The sequence below is a fragment of the Bidens hawaiensis genome, unplaced genomic scaffold, assembly GCF_021521415.1.
Source record: "Bidens hawaiensis isolate Kalapana, Puna unplaced genomic scaffold, B.hawaiensis_p1.1 tig00000001_1, whole genome shotgun sequence".
Taxonomy (NCBI): domain Eukaryota; kingdom Viridiplantae; phylum Streptophyta; class Magnoliopsida; order Asterales; family Asteraceae; genus Bidens; species Bidens hawaiensis.
In genome coordinates, this window is record NW_027491014.1 from 3,749,823 (window position 1) to 3,775,817 (window position 25,995).

At 36.0% G+C, this 25,995-nt stretch overlaps 1 protein-coding gene across 1 annotated transcript; it reads left to right on the top strand.

Moving 5' to 3' along the window:
- The first annotated feature begins 19,880 nt into the window (after positions 1-19,880).
- On the top strand, positions 19,881-21,570 carry LOC143573455 (uncharacterized). The gene is made up of 2 exons (XM_077058569.1): positions 19,881-20,581; positions 20,624-21,570. The coding sequence occupies exons 1-2, from the start codon at positions 19,912-19,914 to the stop codon at positions 21,553-21,555; spliced, it is 1,602 nt and encodes a 533-aa protein (XP_076914684.1). The 5' UTR covers positions 19,881-19,911; the 3' UTR covers positions 21,556-21,570.
- The last annotated feature ends 4,425 nt before the right edge of the window (positions 21,571-25,995 follow it).

Genomic DNA, 25,995 nt, shown 5'->3' on the forward strand with positions numbered 1-25,995 from the left:
TAGGGTGAATCTTAATGGAAAATCAAAGGAACAATTTCCTATGATTAAAAGCATTTTGAAAAGGCAACATCAACAAGTCAAGGTTGATGTAACACATATAATGTTTAATAAAGGTAACCCTAGGAAGGCTGTGAGGGTTAATTTTCAAAATGATAATGTAAGTAAAAAAAGGTTGAGCTTGTTAAACCTCTTTGTAAGAATGTGGATTATGGTGTGATTCGTGACGAATATCTTGAACGAAAGTCAAAGGCACCTTTGAGTTATACTCATGTTCATCTATTACACCATCAAAACTTAAAAAAGAATTCAAGTGTGATCAAGGTTCTTCTTGATGTTCTTCCAACATGGAAACTTAAAATTGAATTATGCAGAAAGGAAACAAAGGTTAAGCCCAAGACTGATGCTTGGGCTACCTTTTTGAACTAATCATTTCCTTGATTGTGCAGAGTTCCTCCAAGACTATTCCATGAGACAAATAGATAATGGATAGTGGATGTTCTCAGCATATTACAGACAATCTTAATGTCATTTCAAATGTGAAGGATATTCCAGAAGGTTATGTTGCGTTTGTGGGTAATCAAGGAGAGTTGATTAAAAAGGAAGGTGAAGTCTCAAATGGGAGAATTGCATTCGAGATGGTTAATTATTGTGACAAAGTATGTGACAAGGTTGATCATAATCTGTTGAGTGTTTCACAGATTTGTGACAATAAGTATACAACTTTTTTCACTGATAAGGAATGTGTAATTCTCAAAACGGGATTTGTTATTCTCGAAGACATGGCTATCATGCAATCACCTTGATCGAAAGATATTTATGTGATTGACAAAATGTCAAAAGCAATTTCCCCATAGACAATAGCGTGTTTTATCTTTAAAGCTACTGAGAAAGATATACTCCTTTGGCACAGAAGGATGGGTTATATCCACATTCGCAAGATGAGACATTTGATGGGAAATGATTTACTGGATGGTGTTTCATTGAGTAATTTCAAGATGACCGATCACTATGTTGCGTGCATTGATGACAATCAACTCAATTGATATGCCTTTAGAACGTGTACACATGGATTAATTTGGTTCTATGAATAGACTGAATACTGTAAGAGATCTTTATTGCTTAGTCGTTACTGAAGACTATTCTCGATTCTCATGAGTGTTATTTATAAGCACAAAGGATCGAGCAATTATTCTTGTGCAAAACTTGATCACCAAGGTTGAATCACTTTACAAATTGAATGTGAGACGTATCCAGAGTGATAAAGGCATGGAGTTCAAAAATAGCAAGATGTAATCTATCTGTATGCAACGGGGTATTCATCACGAACATAGTGCCCCATACGTGCTACAACAGAAGGGTGTTGCTGAAAGGAAGAATCAGACCAAAATTTAAGCGACTGGAACAATGTTGGTGGATTCTAAACTTCATGTTCAATTTTGAAACGAGGCTGTGTATACTGCATGTTATAAATTGAATCGAGTGCTCACGGTTAAGAAGCTCAAGAAGACAAGTTATGAGTTGCTTAATAACCGTAAGCCGCGCCGAACCTTCAATTCCTTGAATAATTTTGGTGTCCTTGCACAATGTTGAAGAAAGATGCGGGTAAATTTGAAGAGAAAGCAATATAAAAGGGTATTTAACTTCTCTTATCGATGTGTTGAAGAGTGGTACCATGTTGATTGTCAAAAATACACCGCACCACCTGCTGGTAACAGACCTGATTGGATGTTCGATTATGATGGTTTATTTGTTTATTTCACTACATCTGTTGATGTAAAACTAGAAGATCTGATTCGTGCTTATATTGAAGATGAGATATTATCTAAGCCAATATATTCTTTTTTATGAATATCCCGTTGTACACGATCAACTGGAAACGTCAGATGATGTTTCTATATCTTCTGATGATGCCGACTTCGAAGATTCTTTCTCCGCACCCTTTTGTTGAATCTCCTGATGTTCCTGAGATACCATTTGAAGAATCTTCCCAACCTTGGAATGTTGAATCGACTGAAGAAAGTGTCACCAACTTACAAGACAATGTTGAACTTCCTGAGAATCCAACCCTTAGGATTCATACTTATTATCCTCAAGAGAACATTATTGGTGATATAAATGAGGAGGTTCAAACGCGAAGTCAAATTACTAATGTATGTGATGATAGTGTATAGTGTGCGTATGCTGATATGCAAGCATTAGGAATCATGAGAATCACCAAGTACACTAGCTTTCTATTCCAGATAGAACCGACAAGTGTTTCAATGGCTCTTCAGGAACCTTCATGGGTAGAAACAATGCAAGAGGAATTGCAATGGTTAATATGACTAGGTGTTTGGGATCTCATTGATAAACCAATTCGGTTGAAGAGAGCGATCCCTACAAAATGGGTATTTAAATATTAAAAGGAAGTGCGTGGGTTAATTGTGAGGAATAAAGAATGATTAGTTGTTAAGAGGTTTTATTTAACAAAAAGGCACATATTACACCGAAGTATATGCTCCGGTTTCTCTCATGGAGGCTATATGTATCTTTTTAGCCTATGCAGCTTTCAAGAAATTCAAAGTCTATAAAATGGACATTAAGAGTGCGTTCTTGAACGGGGAAATTCACGAGGAGGAGTATGTGAAGCAGCCTCCTAGTTTTGAAGATTCGGACTATCCCGAGCGTGTTGGCGATTAAACAAGGCTCAATATGGTCTTTACCAAGCCCCGAGAGCTTGATAGTACGTTGGTTGACCATCTGGCCGATAGTGGCTTCAAACGAGGGACTGTGGATTGTTTACTCTTTTACAAGACTGTGGAAGATGATCTTCTCCTCGTCCAGATTTACGTGGATGATAATTTCTTTGGCTCGACAAATGACAAGCTGTGAAAGGACTTTGAGAAGACAATGCAGACTCAGTTTGAGATGAGTTCGATGGGAGAGATGAACTTCTTCTTGGGGTTGTTGGTTCATCAGTCTGATTAGGGTATTCTTATTCATCAGACCAAGTACGTGAACAACGTCTTGAGCTGGTTCAAGATTACTGCTGAAAAAGTCCCCTGGATGCCTCTTCTCATGGGTCACAATTTGTCACCGGACGAATTGGAGGACACCGTTTATCCGACCCTCTATCGAGCTATGATTGTTTATTAATGTACATAACTATGTCTAGTCCCAATATTATGTTTGTTGATTTTTTGTGTGCAAGGTATCAATTGAGTCCCCGAGTGACTCGTCTGGCAACTGTTAAGCGTATTTTCCACTATTTGAGGGGTAATCCTGACATCTGGTTATGGTATCCCAAGAATAATAGTTTCGATCTTACGACTTACACAGATTATGACTATGGAGGATGCAAGATCAACTTCAAGTCTACCACAGCAGGAGATCAATTTTTAGGAAACTAGCAGTGTAAGAAGTAGACAACGGTTTTCCTTCAACCGCCGTAGCCGAGTATGTGATAGGCTCGATTTTTTCTTCACAGATTTTGTGGATCCAACAACATATGCGGGATTACGGTTTGAAGTTACTTACTACTCCCATATTTATTGATAATTTTTCTACGATAAGTATAACTAAGAATCACGTTCACCACTCGAAAACAAAACAAATTGAAATTCGTTATAAGTTTATCCGTGATTGCTATGAAAAGAAATTAATAAATCTTGAAATGATTCACACATATTTTCAAAAGGCTGACATTTTTACCAAAGAATTTAACAAATCAAGATTTACTTATCTGTTTGGTTTAAATGGTTTAGAAACATTAAAAATTTCATTTTTTCGGTTAATCATTTTTATTTTTGTACAATTTTTTGTTTATTTTTCTATCTTTATGTTTTTGTCTTTATGGAGAGAAAAACAGAAATATTCAAAAACATTGTGATTTCTATTTGTATAGATAAAATCCAAAAACATTCTTATATGTTAAAAGTCAAAAACATTGAAAAATTCTCTTCAATATGAGTTTTTGAAGGATAAATGAAAAATGATAATACATTGATCATTTATATCTCATATCGTAAAAACTAGGCAAAAAGGTTTTTTTCATAATTGTATTAGTGCTGTGGTAGGCCATAAACAAATAAGTAAGGAAGAGTAGGTAATATAAACATAAAATTGGCAAATTGAAAGGAGTGTTAGTCTGTCATACTCAAGCCTTAAATCAGATTAATCACCAAAAATTGATACAAAATATATGTTTTAAGCTTTTAGTTAATGGTTAACACTACTATAATGTATGGTCTAATGGCATTAACTCATGTATTGACGAGATGCTTTGGATTTCCGAACTCTATTAGGTCTTTATGCGGTTTATCATCTGGGTATTCACTTCAGTTAATATTAAAATGCACTATTAGAGAACCCGTAGTCTATCTGCCAATATAAGTCATTAAACTTGATCAGAAAAGTACTTTCATTGTACAAATTCACTACAGTGTTGATCAAACCACGTTGTTAGTCATACGTTATCTCCATACTCGAGTCTTATTACCATTAAGAAACATAACACAAGGGACACAATGTGTACAAGCCTTACAAATTAAATCGTGCATACTTATCCATGAGAAAGGACCTCGGGGTATTGCTTGATAACACGGGTATGTCTTTTAGTGGGAATTATATGCTGATTCAAAGTTTCCAGTCAAGTTGCAGCGGGTGACATGGTATAAATCAAATTAAGACCGAATCAAGATTAGAGGCTAATAGTTGTCGATATTTTGTGCCAAACGTATCATAGAAATTTCTAAAATCTTTGTTCCAAGGTTTAGGTGGATAACAATACCAATGAATGACTTAACATCGGTCATAATAAGCTGAAATATAAAACTGTGATGGAAAGAATTCTTGGTCAATATGATTCCCTGCTCAAACTCACAAAAAAATGTATCGCTTTTGTAGTTTAAATCTACTTTTGTTTTTGTTTGAATATTTAGAAAATTACAAAAAGCTTTTTGGTGTGTTTAAATATAAATTTAGAAAAATCCAAAAATATTTTATATTCTGCTTTATTTTTGATTACCGAGCTATGCGAATAGAAAATGTGAAAAGCAAAAATTTTACCAACGTTATTAAGTTAAAATGGTTATTTAAGAGCTTTAAGGTAATTTTAAAGTATTATTATGAAAAATGACATCAAAAAGTTAGTTTTGATGGTTAACTTACGAATTTGACAAGAGTTTGGAATGGTTAAAACTCAATTCATTAATATTAATGTTCATTCGTTACTACAGTATAACGTGTTAATCACGATTCAGATCTGGTTGATACGGATTATCAATCGTAGATCTAGTATACCTTAACAGGATCTAGTTCATTGTTATACTCTTATTTAGTATTAATATATATATATATATACATGTATTAGTTGTATTATGTGTATAATAGTAATAGCTTACATGAAGGATTGATCGAGAGAACACTTGGACAGTGGTTCGTTACTTTATCAATCAACACTTAAATTAACAGGGGACTAACACCCAAATATATAGACAATGGACCCAATTCGTTACACATCCCGTAACGAATTGGTGTCCAGTTTGTCAACATATAGACTCAATAAAAGGAACATAACGAATCTTTGATTCGTTATACCCCATTCGTCAACATTCCATGACGAATGGGAACATGCATAACAAACTATCAGCCCATTCATTAAAAATCCTTAACGAATGGGTGTTACATTAAACTAACTGGCTAATTCATTAAACATCCTTAACGAATTAGCCTTACATTAACGAACTAACTATTAAAGATAAATATATTTTCATTATAATAATAATAAATACAAAACGATAAATACAAAGACTCGAGATGACAAAACCGTGCACTAATAAACACCCCCTCGTCTTGAACTCTTTGTCTTTAAATTACTTGAAGCGCCTTGATTGCCAGTCTCTGCAACTATGAATTCCAAATTCGTGACACACGCGTACAACACGTTGGAATTGCATAGCCAGGTTGTAGTCATCACGCTGCTCGATTAAGATCTTGTTATTAAATAGCACGTCATTGTCTGTCTTTGATAAGTTAACGAGCCACATTGGATCAATAACTCGTATAAAGCTCGTTTTTAGCCCTTTTCCTAGCAAAATAACGGCCTCGCCAGTACGGTTGTCGTAGTACCATCGGTTGAAGGAGAGATGCAAACTTTGTGGAAACGTCTTCACCGGTACTTCTTTCATCATCTTTGGCGGTTTTACCTTAAGCACAAGCTTCCTCCAACCCGTACATGGATCAATCTCGTCAATACGTTTACGGGTTAAAATCTGTGGCTTAAAGAACTTGAACCCGCGGTTTACTTCGAACAACAGATATTGGTGAACCCATTCTGCATTCTGATTTCCACCACGGTTCATGAAAGGTCGATTCGTGAGAGTACGCATATCTAAACGCGGTAATGAGAGAACGTTAGTGATGTTCTAATAATACTGATCACCGTTCTCCCCTTTGATAATGTAGACCTTTAATTCATAATCATAAAGCCAGGATACGATATCACCTTTAACAGTCGACACGGCTTTAATGGATGTCTTCTGATTAGCTTTAGCGCGTGCGACAGCATCCTACTTCTCTTCTTCGTCCACATATATATACGCCTCAATAATCTTACGTGCCCTCTTGTTTCTGCATGCAAACTAACCTTGGATGTCAGCAATAGACGGATCAGGATTCCACTCAAACCTCTTGCCTTTATCCTTTGGCACCTTCTCCAGATGGTCTTCAAAAGCTTTAACGTTTTCTTCATTGAAGGTAGGAATACCCTTATCAACATTGAATCATTGATAAAGATCAGGGTACTCCTCTGTTGTCACATCCTCAACCTCGACCTCCTCATCTTCATAGATAAACGACGTATTCGTAGGAATCGTTGGATCTTGTAAGACTTTCTCATCATTCAACAAATCTACATCCTCTTCAGCTTCTAACACTTCAAGCTCTTCATCATTTAAACCCATCAGTATTGAAATCTGCTCAGGTTTCAGGGACCTATCAACAAACTGTCCCACCTCAATCTCATCCGTGTTCACCATATTCCTCACCACCCCCGTGTTATCCATAAATAGTACAGTATTAGCCTTTTCGCCTCGATTGGTTTGACATTCCGATGAGTCTTAATAAACGACTATCTATTTATCCACATCAGCAGCAGCCCTACTTATTCCCACACCTGAGGATGAGCGGTGAGCTTGTTTCGGCTCACAACCTCCAGCACCCGAGGCATCAGGATCTTTAACGTCATTCTTCAGCTTCTTTAATACATCTTCTTTGCATGTAAGCTATAGAATAAGATCCTCTTGTTCCTTCATCTTCACCCCATGAGTAGTAACAATCTCACGAAGGGCTTTAGTCCCCTTTTGACAAAATGAGACATAACTCATCAGCCGATGTTGATTTATCAGCATTTGCTATTGAGCTTGGCGATCAGCAGCCATTTGATTCTCATAAAGATGAATCAAACTCAAGAGCATGTTCATTTGATTTTCCTAGGGCATAGCATGGAAAGATGGAGGGATCGGCTGCATAGGACCTTGAGGACGATTAAGCCTCATGAACGAAATGTCCATAGGCGATGTCGGCATCATAGTCGGTGTTGGTGAAACCACCGATGTAGCAGCAGTAGGCCTTGGTAGTGTAGATAGAACAGATTGAGGAATCATAACAAGCCTAGCATCTAAGGTAAGTGTGGTCGTCAATGTTAATTCTTGGGTGCTAGTAGTAAGCGGCACCACCTGTCTTTGAGGAGCAAACGACCTTGGAACTTGAGGACCAAATGAAACTCCAGCACCTTCGGTTATACGACGTTTATATGGCTCACAAGTAGCCACCTTTTTTCCTTTACGCTTCCGTTAAGTAGCTTGAGCAACTACTGCTTCAACTTCAGCACGTTGTCGGTGATCATCCCACCCGTTATCACCATCATCTCAATCATCATTTCCCCCATCGTTCCCACCTGGTCCTTCTTCATGCTCGGAATCCGATTCATCGTGGATCTAACCATCATTAGAAGGACATACATATGCTGGATCAGATAGATGACCAATCAAGTGCTTAGTCCTTGGACGAGGATCTTGCCTATATGACTTCATACGCTTGACGGTATCATCTGTCATGTGTTCCATCTTCAGCATATCATCTACTAACGTCTGATCAATCTCCAGATTGGGAATCAATTCTTGAACAATCAATTGTATAAAACGTGGATACATCAAAAATTTCCCACATCGATTTTTGACAAGACAATTCTCTTTGAAATGATAGAAGATCATATTCAAGAAGTTGAATGGCTTGTTCAAGATCAATGCGAAGAATGCCGATTGCAGCATGATACGACACTCGTCGAAACCTCCCTTCCGTCCACCAAGGCAATTAATCAGCAAGTGTAGTAAGTACTTGTAAGTGGGAAACAAGTACACATTGTTATACATGGACTTGTCAAGTTCTCCAGTGTAGAACACTCGATTAAATAACCCCCAAATCAATCATTTATCAAACTCACTTGGGTTATTCATATTATCCCCAAACTACAGCACTCGTCTGATCACCCCATGAGTAATAGTTATAGGCTGCCCTTTGACTTCAGCTACAATGTGGTTCTCGGACTCGATGTAGCGTGCCGAGTTCCAGAATGGACGAACAAGGCTAAAATGAATAGTTGGTCTAGCAGTAATAGCATAATTAATACGAGATCGTCTTAAGAAAGCCAGCACATCTCCAAATAGATCCTCTTCAGCAAAGTTCGTACGGACAAAAGCACAGATGTTATGCTTCTTTTCGTACGGTAACAAAGGAAGATTCGGTACTTGTTGCTGTACCGGTTATTGCTCAGCACCAGGGGGATCCTGAATAGTCTCGTCAGCCATAACTAAAAATATATAAACCCGAGATTTAGTAAAACGAAAATTAAACTAATATAAAATTATTTTAAACTTTTTATTTAAATTAAATTTCAATGTCATTTGTTATTCTGTTTGATTCGTTATAAAGAACTAGATGCTTCGGTATAACGAATGGGGTAATTCGTTATCATGGAGAGAACACGAATTAGATATAACGAATCATTGTTGACAAAATAACTAATTAATGAACGAATGTGAAGTGATTCGTTATCATTTTTCATGATGGAGTTGATTTGTAAAATCATCAGTAACGAATGTAACATGAATGAGTTTCAATTCGTTAGCCTATAACGAATGGGCACCAATAATGCTTAATTTAGACTATCTGGAGTCAAACTCAAAATTAACAAGAACTTTGAAAGTCAACATTCAACCCCAAAATCAATTACACCAAAATACACGATGTGGAACCGTACAAATGACCCTAATCATCTTGGAAACACATCGTCAATCGATTTGTGTTGTCCATTTTGGCTGGATTTTAGTATAACTTAGATTAATTGATGTTTATGTTTGTAAGTTAAAACCGATTAGAAAATCGATCAAAAGACCCTTGAAATGGTCATAAGAATCGACGAAAAACATCACGTTATGATCCTCATTACCTTACGAAGCTAAAATGATGAGCAAAAACGAATATAATGAGGGTCGAAATTTCTGGAAAAATTTTCAAGAGTTTTCTTAGTGTGGAAGAAATGGAAAAAGTAAATGAAGACGAATCGATTGGCACTGTTCTCTAAATATGACGACTTGGCACATTTCCCAAGACAACGAATCATCTGCTTCATTTACATTGAATTAACGAATTAGACACTTCGTAACACGTGGAACACGAATAAGTAATTCGTTAATACTTGATACTAAGTAATAACGAAATAGGAACAATTCATGCTTAATTCGTTAAATAATGGTTGACGAATCAGGGTCATTCGTTACAGAGTGGTGGAAGCGAATTAGCATGGAACGAATTGAAGAAATTCTTTATTAAATAACCTCATTCGTTATCCATTCATAACGAATTAACTTTAAATTATTTTCCAATTTTCTTTTATTTAATTTAAAACCAAACAAATAAATGAATTAAATAAATGAATAATAAATAAATAATCCAATGAAATCCCAAATCTCGATGATTTTACTTTACAAACCTTACCCGATGTGGTAAGATGAAATACCTTAACATGTTTTACGCTCAAAACACTTACATTAAAAAAATTAAATAATATTTAAAAGAATATAATTAAATCTTTTTGAAAATTTTCATCTGTGTTTCAAAATATTTACAGCTTAACATCCGAAAAGAAAACATAATGCAGAAAATAAAATATTTTTGTATTTTTGTATGTTTTTCAAAAGCAGTACATGTTTTTGTATTTTTGGTGACTTTAAGCAGAAAATCATATTGACCAAATTGCCCTTCCATCACAGTTTTATATTTCACCGATATTATGACTGTCGTTAAGTCGGTCATTGATATTGTTGTCCACTTAATTCATTTAACAAACTTTCAAGTATTTTTGTGATATGATTAAATGTTCAATTAGAGCACATAATATCAGAAACTATCAGTCTCTAATCATGGTTCAAACTTAATTTGATTTTACCGTATCACCCCAACTTGACTTAAACCATTATTATGTGATCAAAACTTGAATTTATAGAAATTATTGAGCAATGCATCAAGTTTCTTTTACTGTGAGTGACTATGCACGAGTCCATATGTAGGCTTACATACATTGTATCCCCTGGGGTCCATTTCTTAATGGTATTAAGACGCACGCAAGGGAAGAACGAATGTATGACTAACAGCGGATTTTGATCAAGTCAGTAGTTTAGTTTGTACGATATACATCGGTGATCAAATTTAATGACTTTGGGTTTGCTATAAAAGCGATTAAAATATTCATGCATATGAATACCCATATGATTAAGCCACATAAAGACTCACAGTGTCCAGAAACCTAACGCTTGTTATTTGTTTTATTTTATTTTTGGTGATCAGACAAATATAAGGCTTGAGTATGATAGGCTATTACATTTCTACCATCCTTACCGAGGTTTTTGTTTGAGACTAACACCTCTTTCATTTTGACATTTCTTTAAGTTTATATCACATACTTTACACTAATGGCTTGTTTAAAGCCTATAAATGCACCAATGCAATTAAGCACTCAGTCTTTTAAGCTTATTTATTTCTGGATATGGGACCAGATGATCAATGTACTATAATTTTCTCTTTTTACCTCAAAACTCATTTTTTAGGATAATAAAAATATATTCAATCGCCCCAGTCACTTTCAGTCTATAGATTAATGGCTATCCTATCAATCTACAAGTAGATAAGAGGACTGAAACGTGCAAGCATGTTCCACAAACTTAAATAAGCTTAAATAATTGACATAATTTTCAGCGAGAGAATAAAGTAAAACACATAACAATCGCCCCAACTACTTTTCATTATCAGAGGAATTGTTAGCACACGGTTTTGCGTCTAGAGTCTTTATATTTAACGTTAATGTTTTGTTTATGTTTAAATGTAATAAATGTTTTATTCAATAAGCTATTTCGCTAAAATTAAGGCTAGTTCGCTAGGGGATGTTAGCGAACTAGCCAATTAATGTATTCCCTCCTGATTCGTTAGGGGATGTTAACGAATCACGGGGTGCTTCGCTATGATTATTTATGTAACGAAGGGGAAGCTGGTTCGCTAGGGGATGTTAGCGAACCAGATTACCCTCTATATATAGTGAACTACTGTTCACGTTTAATGTAAGTTTTTGAGCAAATTAACGTATTTTCAGTCCAGATCTCTCTCTCAAAGCTTCATCCTAATCTTATACAAATACTAATACTAATATATTGATAATACACATATATACATAACACTGAATCAATGGTAATTAAGAGATAGATCCGTAAATGTATTGATAGTATAGATACAGATCTAAGATCTGTTAATTGTTATTGATACGATTAAAAGGGGATCCAACAAGTGGTATCAGAGCCTTCGGTGCTCGATTTACACTTGATTTAGTGACGTATTGGTTTCATTTTGTTAGTTTTCTGTTTTGGAAGTTTTTGATTCAATTTGTGTTTAATTTGGTTGAATTATGGACGGATTGGATGGAATTTGTGTTGGTTAAGGTATTGGTTAGGTTCGGATTAGAGGAATTGAGGTGTGGTTTGAATTTGTGTTGTTTAATTGTGATTTCGGTTTAAGTCCGAAATAGAGGTTTTGTTTTGGTCAAATTTGGTTAGGCAATTAGTGTGAATTGGTTACGAGATGGTGTGTACTGGATTCGGAATTTGATTACGAGAAGGTTGATAAGTTATTTGTGAGATTTGGTTGAGAAACAAGATAGTATTACGGATTTGGTAAATCTGGGTTTCTGGGTTGATCTTCATAATTTCTGAAAAAATGGTTTGAAGATTTGAAGATTTGAAGATTTGATGATGAACATGATTCGTTATTATCCTTTTGATGATTCGTTATCTGTTTACTCGTGATTCGTTATCAGATTGGTTACTTCGTTACCTTGTTCGTTAACCAGTTCGTGTGACCTATTAGTTCGTGTTATCTTGTTCGCTATCTAGATTAACTGATTCGTTTGACACGCGTCCAACTTGGGATTTGTGTCTTAACAACCTTTTCCACGTGGCATAAGGTGTCAGAGTTTGTTACAAATAGTTGTAACAACCTGATTCGCTATAGTGTTGATTCGCTAATCCATTGTAGCTGATTCGTTATCTTAATTCGCTAAACATTCCTTAGTGATTCGCTATTGACTATTTTCTGATTCGCTTGACTAATTCTTATGATTCGTTAAGTTGACTCGTTAAGATTGACTCGTGATTCGTTAAAACAATTATCTCATTCGTTAAGTTACTTCGCTACTGATCAGACTTAACTTCGTTAAGGATTAATTCGTTAGACATTGTTTACAGTTCGCTATAACTGTTCACCGTTCGCTACAACTGTCTGTAGTTCGCTACAGTTCTAATTTGTTAAACCATAAGTCTTATTTGTTAAACCTTTAATTTTTGAAATTTTCAAATATGGACGGTATGTATGCATTGGCGTCCCAAAACATGATAATGCAACAAATGTTGCAACTTGATACAGAAATAAGCTCACATTCGAAATGTCCAAGATTAATGAAGTTTAGTGATTTTGCTAAGTGGGAACCTCGATTTCGTGCTCATTTAGGATCAGTGCATCCTGATTGTTCTTACTGTTTAGATGAAGTCTACACTGTTCCTATGATTGGAGATGAGACTACAGGTTTTACACCAAAGGCTATCTCACAATATTCTGTTGAAGAAAAGAAAGCACTAGAGATAGAAATAAAAGCTTATTCCACTCTAACTATGGCTTTTCCTGAAAATATTTTTCATCAAGTGGGAAGTATAAAAAGATGTGATGCTTTATTTCAACATCTTCGCATGAGAAGTATGGGTAACACAGCTGAAAGTAAGAAAGTGATGCTTAAGTTTCAATTCAGAAACTTTAATTTATTAAAGGGTGAGACGGTTGAGGAAATGACAACCAGGTTTAATCATTTGATTGCTGAAATAGACAAGATGCAAATAGAGGTCCCTGAGAGTGATAAGATTGATACAATTAAGAGTGTGCTTCCAAGTTCGTATTCTACATTCTTAATGGTTTTGAAGGAAAATAATTATTTTGAAAATGAAGATCTGACTGCAATTGAATTTCTGAAAAAGATTGAAACTAGAGAATATGATCTTAAGTGTCAGAAATCTTCAAAGGAAAGTCATGATCCTTCGTTCTATGGTGGTAGTATACCTCTCAGTTCAACCATATCTCCACTAACTGCTTTTCTTACTCAAGCTGCAAGTGAAAATGCAAATACTTCATTCAGTGATCCACAAGCTTGTTTCTATACAGCTGGAAATATGTCTGGTAATTCTGGTTCATCTGGGGCACTGGGAAATTCATCTTCTACTAAACAATTCCCATTCCAATCAAATGTTAACATAAAGGAAGCTTAACAGAATTTTGCATTCTTGTCTGCCTTTATGTCTTCCTATGAGAATTTGGTAAGTAGTAAGATTGCTACAAGTGAGTTAACCGATGAAGATTATGATCATATAGATCCCGATGATTTAGAACTAATGGATCTAAAGTGGAACATGGCAATGATTGTGAGAAAAGTGAAACGATTCATGCAAAGAACTGGAAAAGATCTTCCTACTTTAAACAAGAAGTTGGGATTTGATAAGTTGAAAGTGAAATGTTACAATTGTCAAGAATTTGGTCACTATGCAAAGGAATGTGACAAACCGAAGAAAGAAAATACCGGTCCTCGTGGTCAAGGTTCAAACTCCACAACACCATGAGGTAACGATGCTGAAAAGAAATCATCAAACTCCGGGTCACAAGCAATGTTAACGAATAATGATGATTGGTCACAACGACTTATGTGTAATGATACTCAAGCTAATCTGGCTATGTTTGGTTTTACTGGAAATGCTCAAGAAGATAGCAGAAGTGAGTTGTCATCTGATACTGATTCTGGTTCTGAATCTGATGAGTCAAGCAAAGATCGCCCAATCAATTTTGCTTGCATGGCCAAAATCAGTGATTCTTCTACATCTGCTTGTTCTGCCAATCAAAATGAGGTTAGTAAATCTTCTTCAAAAGTGTCATGTGTTGATTGTGATTATAACAAGTCTAAAATTGATTCATTAAAACTTCAAAATGATAATTTACTGAAAGAGATTGTATCATTGAAAGATACTTATAGACAATCCTTGAACTCTCAAATTAACTCAAGAGAGAAGATTGAGGCTTTGACTATAAGTAATCATGATTTGAAAGCCGAGTTATCTGTGAAAATGACAATTAATGACCAAAAGTTTCAAGAAATCTTGAAACATCGTTCAAAGATAACTAAGCTAGAAAATGAGGTTCTTGAGTTGAAGAACAAATTGGGTAAATTTTGAAAATCATCTTTTCTGTTAAATGAAATTATCGAAGTTTCTGGTAAACAAAAGGACTCAAAGAAAGGTATTGGTTTTGTTGAAATTCCACCACCATTTCACAATGATTATAAAATTAATCCTTTTGCTCCAACTGAGGAAGATGTGATTCTTAAAGAACTAGGGATTTCAGAAAAACCTAAACCTGTTAAGACTGAAACTGTTAAAATTCAATGTGCTCCTCAGAAACCTCATGTTCAGAGTAATAAAGTATTTGTTGAGAATATGGAAAAAGTTATCATTGAGGATGTGTATGAACCTGAAATTATACAAAAGAACAAGAACATTCCAAGTTCTAATCACATTTTGTGTGAACCTCATGAATTTTAGGAAGCTGTGTATGGTTCACACACAACCAAGATAAAACAAGACGTGTTTGTCAAACCAGTAAAGGCTAAGAAATCAGAAAAACCCAAAATTTCTGATGAGGATTTGTTACGTTTTATCAATCCTAATGCTCTTAAGTCATCACCTACTCGTGTGTTTAAATTAAAAGGAATGGACACAATGTTCACTGAAAAGGACATTCCGATTAGTATTATCAAACCTGAACTAATTGAGAGTGTGTTTTACAATGAAACTTCTAAGGTTCGTGAACTTGAACGTCAATATGCTCATGCAAAAACATCAGTTTCTTCAGATCCAATAACAAGAGCAAAACAAGTCCTAAAACAAGCTAAGCAAGTTAAGTTTTGAAGATCCTGATTATCCTGACCGTGTTTACCGATTAAAAAAGGCATTATATGGTCTTCATCAAGCCCCGAGAGCTTGGTATGGCACACTTGCCGACCATCTGACGGATAATGGCTTCAAACGTGGAACTGTTGACTGCACTTTATTTTACAAGAATATTGGTGATAATCTTCTGCTAGTTCAGATCTATGTTGACGACATAATTTTTGGGTTTACAAACGACGTGTTGTGTAAGGAGTTTGAGAAGTCTATGCAAACCAAGTTCGAGATGAGCTCTATGGGAGAGATGAATTTCTTTTTAGGGTTGCAGGTTCACCAGTCTGCGAAGGGAATCTTCATTCATCAGACAAAATATGTGAACGATGTCTTGGAACGGTTCAAGATTACTGCCAGAAAAATCCCTTCTACTCCTCTTCCAGTGGGTCACAATTTATCACCGGATGAATTGGAGGATACCGTTAATCCTACCCTCTATCGTACCATGATTGGTTCTTTAATGTATTTAACTGCTTCTCGACCCGACATAATGTTTGATTTTTGTTTGTGTGCTAGGTACCAAGCTAGTCCCCGAGTGACTCACCTGGCAGCGGTCAAGCGTATTCTGCAATATCTACGGGGAAATCCTGACATCGGGTTATGGTATCCCAAAGATGATACTTTCGATCTTACCGCCTACTCAGACTCAGATTATGGAGGATGCAAGATCAATTTCAAATCTACTACAGCGGGATGTCAATTCTTAGGAAGCCTGCTTGTTTCCTGGCAGTGTAAGAAGCAGACAACGGTCTCCACTTCAACCGCCGAAGCTGAGTATGTTGCAGCCTCGAGTTGCTGTTCCCAGGTTTCGTGGATACAACAACATCTTCGCTACTACGGTTTGAAGTTTCTTACTACTCCCATTTTGATTAATAACTCTGCTGCTATTAGTATCACCAAGAATCCCGTACAACATTCTAAAACTAAACATATCGAAATTCGATATCATTTTATACGGGATTGCTATGAAAAGAAATTGACTGATCTTGAGAAAGTGCACACTGATTTTCAAAACACCGATCTATTTACCAAAGCGTTTGATAAAACACGTTTTAATTTTCTGCTTGGTTTAAATGGATTGAAGACCCTTGCTGACATCCTGAAATTAGGATAATTATCTTTACTTATTTTTTATTGTTTTTAGTTTAAATTTCTTTATGTTTTTAGGTTTTAGGGGGTAAATTCCAGAAAATACAAAAAATATTGTGCTTTGTGTTTGTATAGAGAAAACCCAAAAACATTAGAAAACATAGAAAAATCAAAAATATGTGTTCTTTCTTGTTTTATTCTAATATCTGAAAAACTAAAAACATTTTAAAATTAGAAAATCCAAAAAGACTGTGATTTCTGTTTGTAAAGAAAAATTTCTGAAAAAGTCAAATAGAATGTGAATTTTGTGTTTTTGTAAAAGAAAATCCGAAAATACAAAAAGATTGTGTTTTTAGTTTGTAAAGAGAAAAACCAAAAAATTTTTTGGCTTATGTTCGCTTAAAATTATGTCATTTGCTTCTATTTTGAAGAACATATACTTGTATATGGTTGGTCCTGATAATTTCTTGAAATCTTCGGGTTAGCCATTTATCTGATGAATGGATAGTATTTGGGGCGTTCGTTAAGTTTTCTACTTTAAGTTTTGCTGAGAATTTAGTCAGTTATTTAAGTTTGTGAAGCGTGTTTGCATGTTTTGGTCCCGTTCTCTACTTGTAGATGAATAGGATAGCCATTAATTTATGAACTTAACTTAACTGGGGCAATTTAAATCATTTGTTTTATGCTCCTCAAAATTTTGAGTTTTTGAAGCAAAAAGAGAAAATGATAGTACATTGATTATTTGACCCCAAATCCAGAAAGAAATAAGCTCAAAAGACTGTGTGCTTAATCATTGGTGCATTGATAGGTCTTAAACAACCTGTTAGAGTAAAATATGTGATATAAACATAAAGAAAAGCCAAATTGAAAGGGGTGTTAGTCTCTAGCAAAAGTCTCGGTGAAGATGGCAGAAATGTAAATAACCGGTCATACTCAAGCCTTATAATTGTTGATCACCCAAAAATATAATAAAGCAAATAACAAGCGTTAGGATTCCTGACACTGTGAGTCTTTATGCGGCTTAACCGTCTGAGTATTCATAAGCATGAATATTTCACTCGCTTTCTAGAGCAAACCCAAAGTCATTAAACTTGATCACCGTTGTACTTCGTACAATCTAAATTACTGCCTTGATCAAAATCCGCTGTTAGTCATACAATTGTTCCTCCCTTGCGTGCGTCTTAATACCAATAAGAAATGGACCCCAAGGGATACAATGTATGTAAGCCGACAGATGGACTCGTGCATATTCACTCACAGTAAAGGAAACTTGATGCATTGCTCAAAATTTCAACAATCAAAAATTTTGATCATCATTATAATGGTTTAAGTCAAGTTGGGGTGTCTTGGCAAAAATCAAATTAAGCTTGAACCGATATTAGATAGTTTCTGATATTCTGTGCGCTAATTGAACACTTAAAATCATATCACAAAAATACTCGAAGGTTTGTTATAAGATTTAAGTGGACAACAATATCAATGACCGACTTAACGCCAGTCATAATATTGCTGAAATATAAAACTGTGATGGAAGGGCAATTTAGTCAATATGATTCTCTGCTCAAACTCAACAAAAATAAAAAAAAATATGTTCTGTTTTTTTGAAAAATTAATGAAAACACAAAAAGATTGTTTATTTTTAATTTTTTCGGATCTTCTTTTGTAAATACATTCTTTAATTTTTTACAAAATACCAAAAATATTTTTCGTCGTTTCTTTGTACATATTATTTAAATATATTAAGTTATGTTTCGTAAAATTGAAACGTATATTAAGGCATTTTGTTATCGGGATAAAAAGATTCTCGATAATCCTATTATTTAATTATTTAATTCATTTAATTATTTAAGTTAAAATTAAATAAAAGATTTTATTTTGTTAAAATCTAATTCGTTATTTATGGATAACGAACTAGGTGATTCTTTAGCGAACTGGCTTCTAGTTCACTAACCTAATTCGCTTCTGCACTCTGTAACGAATCATCCATTCGTTATGCATATTTAACGAATGTCTTGATTCGCTAACTTATGTTAACGAATCACATAGCGATTTGCTAAACTAAGGTAACGAATTGAGTTAGCGACTCAGCTAGTTCGTTAATTTAATTCAGGCGAATCAACTCATTCGCTAACTTTAAATTTAAACGAATCATCTGATTCGTGTCGGGTTGCGTTCAAATCTATAAAAAGACAAGACACACAATAGTCTCTCCACTATTCATCTTCTTCCTTCACCATAAAGTTACTCTGGCAAATTTTTCTCTGAAATTTTGACTTCCGTATTTCATTATTTCAAAGATATTTTCGAGTTTCTAAGGTATAGATGATAATGGCGATCTAATTTTCGTCAAATATGGTTGTAATTTGATAGCCTAATTATTGATTTTTAAGGGTTTCCGAAGTTTTGAAATCCATATCAGTATAATTAATGTTGAAGAACTATATGATTTTGATGTCATTGTGATCAGAATCAGATTCCGATACCCTTGGTAGACTTCAATCTTCATTTGATTGTTGTTTGCCGGGTTTAATATGTGTTTATGATATCGGCGTTTAGAGTCGGTTTGGTTAACCAGGTACTTAGACATATTGAGTCTCAATCTCTATCATCTTAGATTACGGGTGTAATTCCGAGTACAACGAGCTCATTATTGCGATGTTTCGACGATATTATGGCCTAATCGTCCCTGGGCTCATACTGTTGACTATGGTCGTTCATCTTAATTTTGACTTTGACTATGCGAGTCAAAGAAAAAGTCTAATTATTTGACCATTCGTTAGTCTTAGAGAATTGGGACTGTTTCGTGTCCAATTCGTTTATGATCTTACATGAACTAGTTTAGCGAATAAGAAATAACACGAATCAGGTATTGATTCGCTTAAAATATAACGAACTAGAGTCTAGTTCGTCAAAATTCAAATAGTAATTCGCTAAGTCCGGTTCGTTAAAGATTTACTTGATAGAGAATCACCTGATTCGCTACTGTATTGTAACGAATCAGTTTGATTGCTAACGAATGACATTTTTGATAAGTAATTAATTAAAATTCAATTGTCATGTAATTTAAATAAAAGAATTACAATCGTCTAAACGCGTAAATAAATTAACTACACATATGCTTTGACTATGAATTTACACCATATATATATATATATATATTGATATATTTTACATCTTCTCACATTCGTTTTTTAATTATATAGTAAACATGGCTGATCAAGAGCAACAAAATCAACCTCCACAAGATCAACCTCCACAGGATCAACAAGAGCAACAAGCTGAAGTGATTTTATTGCCGTTTGATAAAAAGCACAACATTTGTGCTTATGTTGATCCAGACGTACCTGATTTGGAGACATTTGGAGATATGCTAACGTTCTTACGACGATCAAAGATAACCTATGATATCACTGCTAGACCAAAGGTGTATCTAAGTATTATCAGACAATTTTGGAACACGGCTGCTTATGTTGAAGATGATAAGATAATCAGGGCTACAATCAATCGAATTCCAATTACGATTGATGTTGCAGTCATTCGCCGTGTACTTCAATTCGACGATACTGACGATTATCCAAGTGAATTTGATAGATCATTGGTTAGAGGACTATTCACCCGCTTGCATTATAATGGAGACATTCTGAAGTCTATGTTGAATAAGAATGGGGTGTCTGCACCATACAAGTATCTGTTACACGTTTTACTTCACTGTATGAGTGGCCGACGGGGTGGTTTTGATGAATGTAGACTGAGTTTGCAGTCGGCGTTTGTGGCTTTGATTCTGAACAAGCTGTATAAATATTCTGAGTTGGTGTTCGATCATTTGAAGAAACAGGTTCAGCAAACCCTTCAGACGAAGAAATTCTTGATGTACCCTCGTTTCCTACAGCTCATTATCCAAGATTTGATTCCAGATTTAGTTATTGATCAGTTGGGAGTGGATAATATACTTCATCAGGAACATATGACTGCTGACACTGTTCATCGGATGTTGACGTATAGAAAGGAGAAGCCAAAGGACAAACGGATAATTGGTCATATAATCAATCCGAATTATGAATGTCCTCCAAATGAGCGCTGGATCCACGACGATTCGGATTCCGATCGTGAAGGGGGAGAAGGTGGGAATGGTGATGACGATGATGATGATGATGATGATGATAATGGTAGGAATGATGGTGATGGCGGTGCAGGTAATGCTGCATATCAAGAACAACAGGAGGCAGTTAATGCTGCTCTAGCTGCCACTATTAAATATCAGCAAGAAAGAAAGAGAAAAGGTAAAGCTGTGGCAACTGGCGAGCCTTCCAAGAATCCACGTGTCTCTGAGGGGGCTGGAGTGATTATCGGGGTCCCACCACCACGTCAACTAACACCACAACGCTCGGCGGTGCCGCTTACTACTAGCACCCCGATGCTTACATTGACAACGACCCTGGTAACACATGAGAGGCTCGGTCTTATTCCTCAAATGGCATTAACCGAGATACCAAGGCCTCCAGCTATTTTATCTACCATTTCTTCAACCGCACCCATGAGACCTCCTTCTTCTCGTACAACAACTCAACCTCCTCCACCTCCGCCTAGTGATGTCTCATTCATGAGAATCTCTCGGCCTCAAGGACCTGTTCAGCCTGTACACCCATCCTTATACAACTTGCCACCAGGTCGTCAAACTGAGATGCTGATGAATCTGCTACACCTTTATGAAAAACAAATGGCAGCAGATCGACAGAATCAAGAACGACTCATGGAACATCAGAGGCGGTTGATGGGTTATGTTTCATTTTGTCAGAAGGAGACTAAATCGTTGCGTGTGATTTTTGAGTCTCAGGGGGTGAAGTTAAAATAACAAGAAGAGTTGATTTTACAATTAACTTGTAAAGAAGATGCCCTCAAGAAACTCAAGAACAACGATGAAGATCCTGACGAATCCGATGCAGGTGGTGAGCCTAAACAATCTCACGGTTCATATGCTGGTGCTGGCTCTAGTGGGGGTGAAGACTCAAGCCAACAGATTGTTGTTTATCAAGATCCAACAGCTGCCAAGCCGATTGAAATGATTGCAGCTAACACTGTGATATTTGTAGATGGATCTGGGGTGGTCAAGAGTGTGGTTAATAGGGACGAGATACAGGTTGGTGAGTTTGTGGAAAGGTCGTTGACACGGACGCAGATCTCTATACTGCTGGGGCTGAATGATGATCAGTTAAATGCGTTAGAGGCTGAGCCCGATGTTGAGGTTGAGAACGAGGAAGGTTTGGGAGATGATCCGTTGTTTATAAATACGGATTTTATTTATGAGAATGAGGACATTGAGATCGAGGATGTGACTGCTGATGAGTACCCAGACTTGTATCAACACACGAACGTTAATCAATGTGGTCCGGTATTCCATGAAGAGGTGTTTAAAGAAACTGAGAACGAACAGGAAAGGATTGTTCAGCGGACAGTACCCTCACTCAAAGAAATAACTGATGAGGATGTAGAAAGATGGTTTAAACGTCATAAAGTGGGTAAAATTATTAGTGCTTATCGGTATGTGGATCAAGAAAGGAAAGATACTGATGCTGCTTGGGTTAAGGCTAATCAGGTGACTACCTTCAAGACTGTTTCGAAGGTACATGGTGATATTGTCTCATGGGCTTATGATTCGGACCTTAAGGTATGTATAATCAAATGGGAGAAGGTTGTCCGGTATTATGAGTTTATAAGGGACGTTTTAACTTTACCGCGATGGGATGTTCGTACCCTCGCGAGACGTCCTTTTATCAATCGTGGGGGTCACCAGCATGCTGATATGTTTCATCAACATCTTCTATTTGAGGTAAATCATGGCTTCAAGTTCTTCAAGCCCCAGGTCCCGAGACGAAAACGTATTGATGAGATTGATCCAAGGACTGGCTGGAGGAAGCTTGTTTTGAAGGTGAAGCCACCCAAGACCATGAAGCAAGTTCCTGTGAAGACGATGCCTCAAGACATGCATCTCTCCTTCAACCGCTGGTACTACGACAATCGTACCAGCGAGGCCGTAATTGTTCTAGGGAGAGGTCTGAAGACTAAGCTTATCAAGATAATCGACCCGATGTGGTTGGTTAATTTATCAGAGACCGACAACGACGTTCTATACAGGAATCAAATTTTGTTCAAGCGCCGAGAAGATTACGACCTGGCTATGCTATTCCAACGTGTGGTTCGTGTGTGTCATGAACATGGAATTCATAGTTGCAGAGACTGGCAGTCAAAGCGCTTCAAATAAGTTAAAGACAAAGAGCTCAAGACGAGGGGGTGTCTGTTAGTACACGGTTTTGCGTCTAGAGTCTTTGTATTTAACGTTAACGTTTTGTTTATGTTTAAATGTAATAAATGTTTTATTCAATAATCTAGTTCGCTAAAATTAAGGCTAGTTCGCTAGGGGATGTTAGCGAACTAGCCAATTAATGTATTCCCTCCTAATTCGTTAGGGGATGTTAACGAATCAGAGGGTGCTTCACTATGATTATTTATGTAACGAAGGGGAAGCTGGTTCGCTAGGGGATGTTAGCGAACCAGATTACCCTCTATATATATTGAACTACTGTTCACGTTTAATGTAAATTTTTGAGCTAATTAACGTATTTTCAGTCCAGATCTCTCTCTCAAAGTTTCATCCTAATCTTATACAAATACTAATACTAATATATTGATAAAACACATATATACATAACACTGAATCAATGGTAATTAAGAGATAGATCCGTAAACGTATTGATAGTATAGATACAGATCTAAGATCTGCTAATTGTTATTGATACGATTAAAAGGGGATCCAACAGGAATGGCTATCCCGAGCATTTACAAGTAAATTTCAGGACCAAACATATACAAGTATATGTCCTTCAAATATGAGTAATTGACATAATTTTCAGCGAAAGTATGCAAAAATCTTTTTGGATTTTCTCTTTACATACATAAACACAGTATATTTTTGTCTTTTCGAAGTTTTCTATACATACGAAAAATTCACAATATTTTTGTCTTTTCAGATTTTTTCTATATATACGAAAAGCACAATATTTTTGTCTTTTTAAATTTTTCTATATACGAAAAACACAATCTTTTTGTCTTTTTAAATTTGTAAACAAAATCACAATATTTTTGTATTTTTCATCATTTTTCAAATATTTTTGGTTTTTCTCTATACAATAAAAAATTCACAATATTTTTGTACTTTTCTGATTTCACCCCAAAAACCCAAAACATAAAAATTAAAGAAAAATAAAAAAAACGAAATAAAGATAATTATTCTTGTTTAAGGACATCAGCAAGTGTTTTAAGATCGTTTATACCAAGCAAAAAGTTAAAACGAGTTTTGTTAAATGCCTTGGTAAACAAGTCAGCGCGTTGAAAATCCGTGTGCACTTTTTCAATATCAATTAATTTCTTTTCAAAACAGTCTCGAATGAAATGATATCGAATCTCAATATGTTTTGTTTTCGAATGTTGCACAGGATTTTTGGTGATACTTATAGCAGCAGAGTTATCAACTAAAATTGGAGTAGTAAGAAACTTCAAACCATAGTCGCGCAGATGTTGTTGGATCCATAAAATCTGTGAACAACAACTCGAGGTTGCCACGTATTCTGCTTCAGCGGTTGAAGTGGAGAGCGTTGTTTGCTTCTTACACTGCCAGGAAACAAGTCGGCTTCCTAAAAATTGACAATTCTCCGTAGTCTATTTGAAATTAATCTTGCATCCTCCATAATCAGAATCGGAAAACGCAGTGAGTTTAAAGCTATCGTCCTTGGGATACCATAGCCCGATGGCAGGATTACCCCTCAGATATCGAAGTATACGTTTAACCGCGACCAGGTGAGTCACTTGGGGACTTGATTGGTACCTAGCACACAAGCAAACTGCAAACATTAAGTCAGGTCAAGAAGCAGTTAAATACATTAATGAACCAATCATAGCACGATAAAGGGTAGGATCAACGGTATCCTCCAATTCGTCCGATGACAAATTGTGACCCACGGGAAGAGGCGTCGAAGGGATTTTTCCGGCAGTTACCTTGAATCGGCTCAAGACATCGTTCGCATATTTCTTCTGATGAATGTAGATTCCCTTATCAGACTGATGAACCTGCAACCCTAAGAAGAAATTCATCTCCCCCATCGAGCTCATTTCAAACTTTGTCTGCATTGACTTCTCGAAATCCCTACACAGCTTGTCGTCTGTTGAACCAAAAATGATGTCATCAACGTAAATTTGAACAAGGAGCAGATCATCACCAGTATTCTTATAAAATAGAGTGCAGTCGACAGTTCCTCGCTTGAAGCCATTATCAGTAAGATGGTTAGCAAGAGTGTCATACCAAGTTCTCAGGGCTTGGTGTAGACCGTACAAGGCCTTGTTCAATCGGTAAACTCGTTCCGGATAATCTGGATCTTCAAAACCAGGAGTCTGCAAAACAAACACTTCTTCATGTAATTCTCCATTAAGAAACGCGCTCTTCACTTCCATATGATAAACTTTGATGTTCTCGAAAGCAGCATAGGCCAAGGAAATTCGTATAGCTTCCAATCGGGCGACATGAGCATACACTTCAGTGTAATCTATGCCTTCTTGCTGATGAAAGCCCTGAACAACAAGTCTTGCTTTGTTTCTGACTATCACACCATGATAATCCTTCTTACACTTAAATACCCACTTCGTAGGAATTGGTTTCTTAACTCTAACCAGTATATCAATGAGATCCCATACACCTAGTCGATGAAACTGTTGCAATTCTTCCTTCATTGTTTTTACCCAAGATGGATCAACAAGAGCCATACGAACATTTGTTGGTTCTACTTGAGATAGAAAGAAAGTGTATTTTGTGAGATTCATGATTCCCGAAGAATGCATATCAGCATATGCACATAAATAGAAATTGTAGAATTAGCAATTTGATGACGTGTTTGTACACCTACATCGAGATCACCAATGATGTTGCCCGAGAATGATATGAATGAATTCGAAGAGTTGGATTCTCAGACACAACAACATTTTCAGATAAATTAGTTATATTCTCTGCAGCATCATGAGACGATTCACCAATCTCATGTGTTTCAGGAAGTGGAGCTGAGGAGGAATCAACAAAATGACCATAATCAGATGAGATCGAAATCACATCAGACGTACCAGGAAGATCATCTTGTAAAGAATCAACATAAACAAAACAAGAAGATCTTGAAGGTAAGAATTGATCTTCAAAATAAGCACGCACCAAGTCTTCATCTGGTTGCTCGGTTAATTGAGTGAACGAATTAAA

Bases quoted from the DNA above. Each gene is read 5' to 3' on its own strand.
- LOC143573455 (XM_077058569.1), top strand. From the start codon at position 19,912: ATGGCTGATCAAGAGCAACAAAATCAACCTCCACAAGATCAACCTCCA. The intron at 20,582-20,623 runs GTTTCCTACAGC...TTCCAGATTTAG, and splicing joins GAAATTCTTGATGTACCCTC to TTATTGATCAGTTGGGAGTG.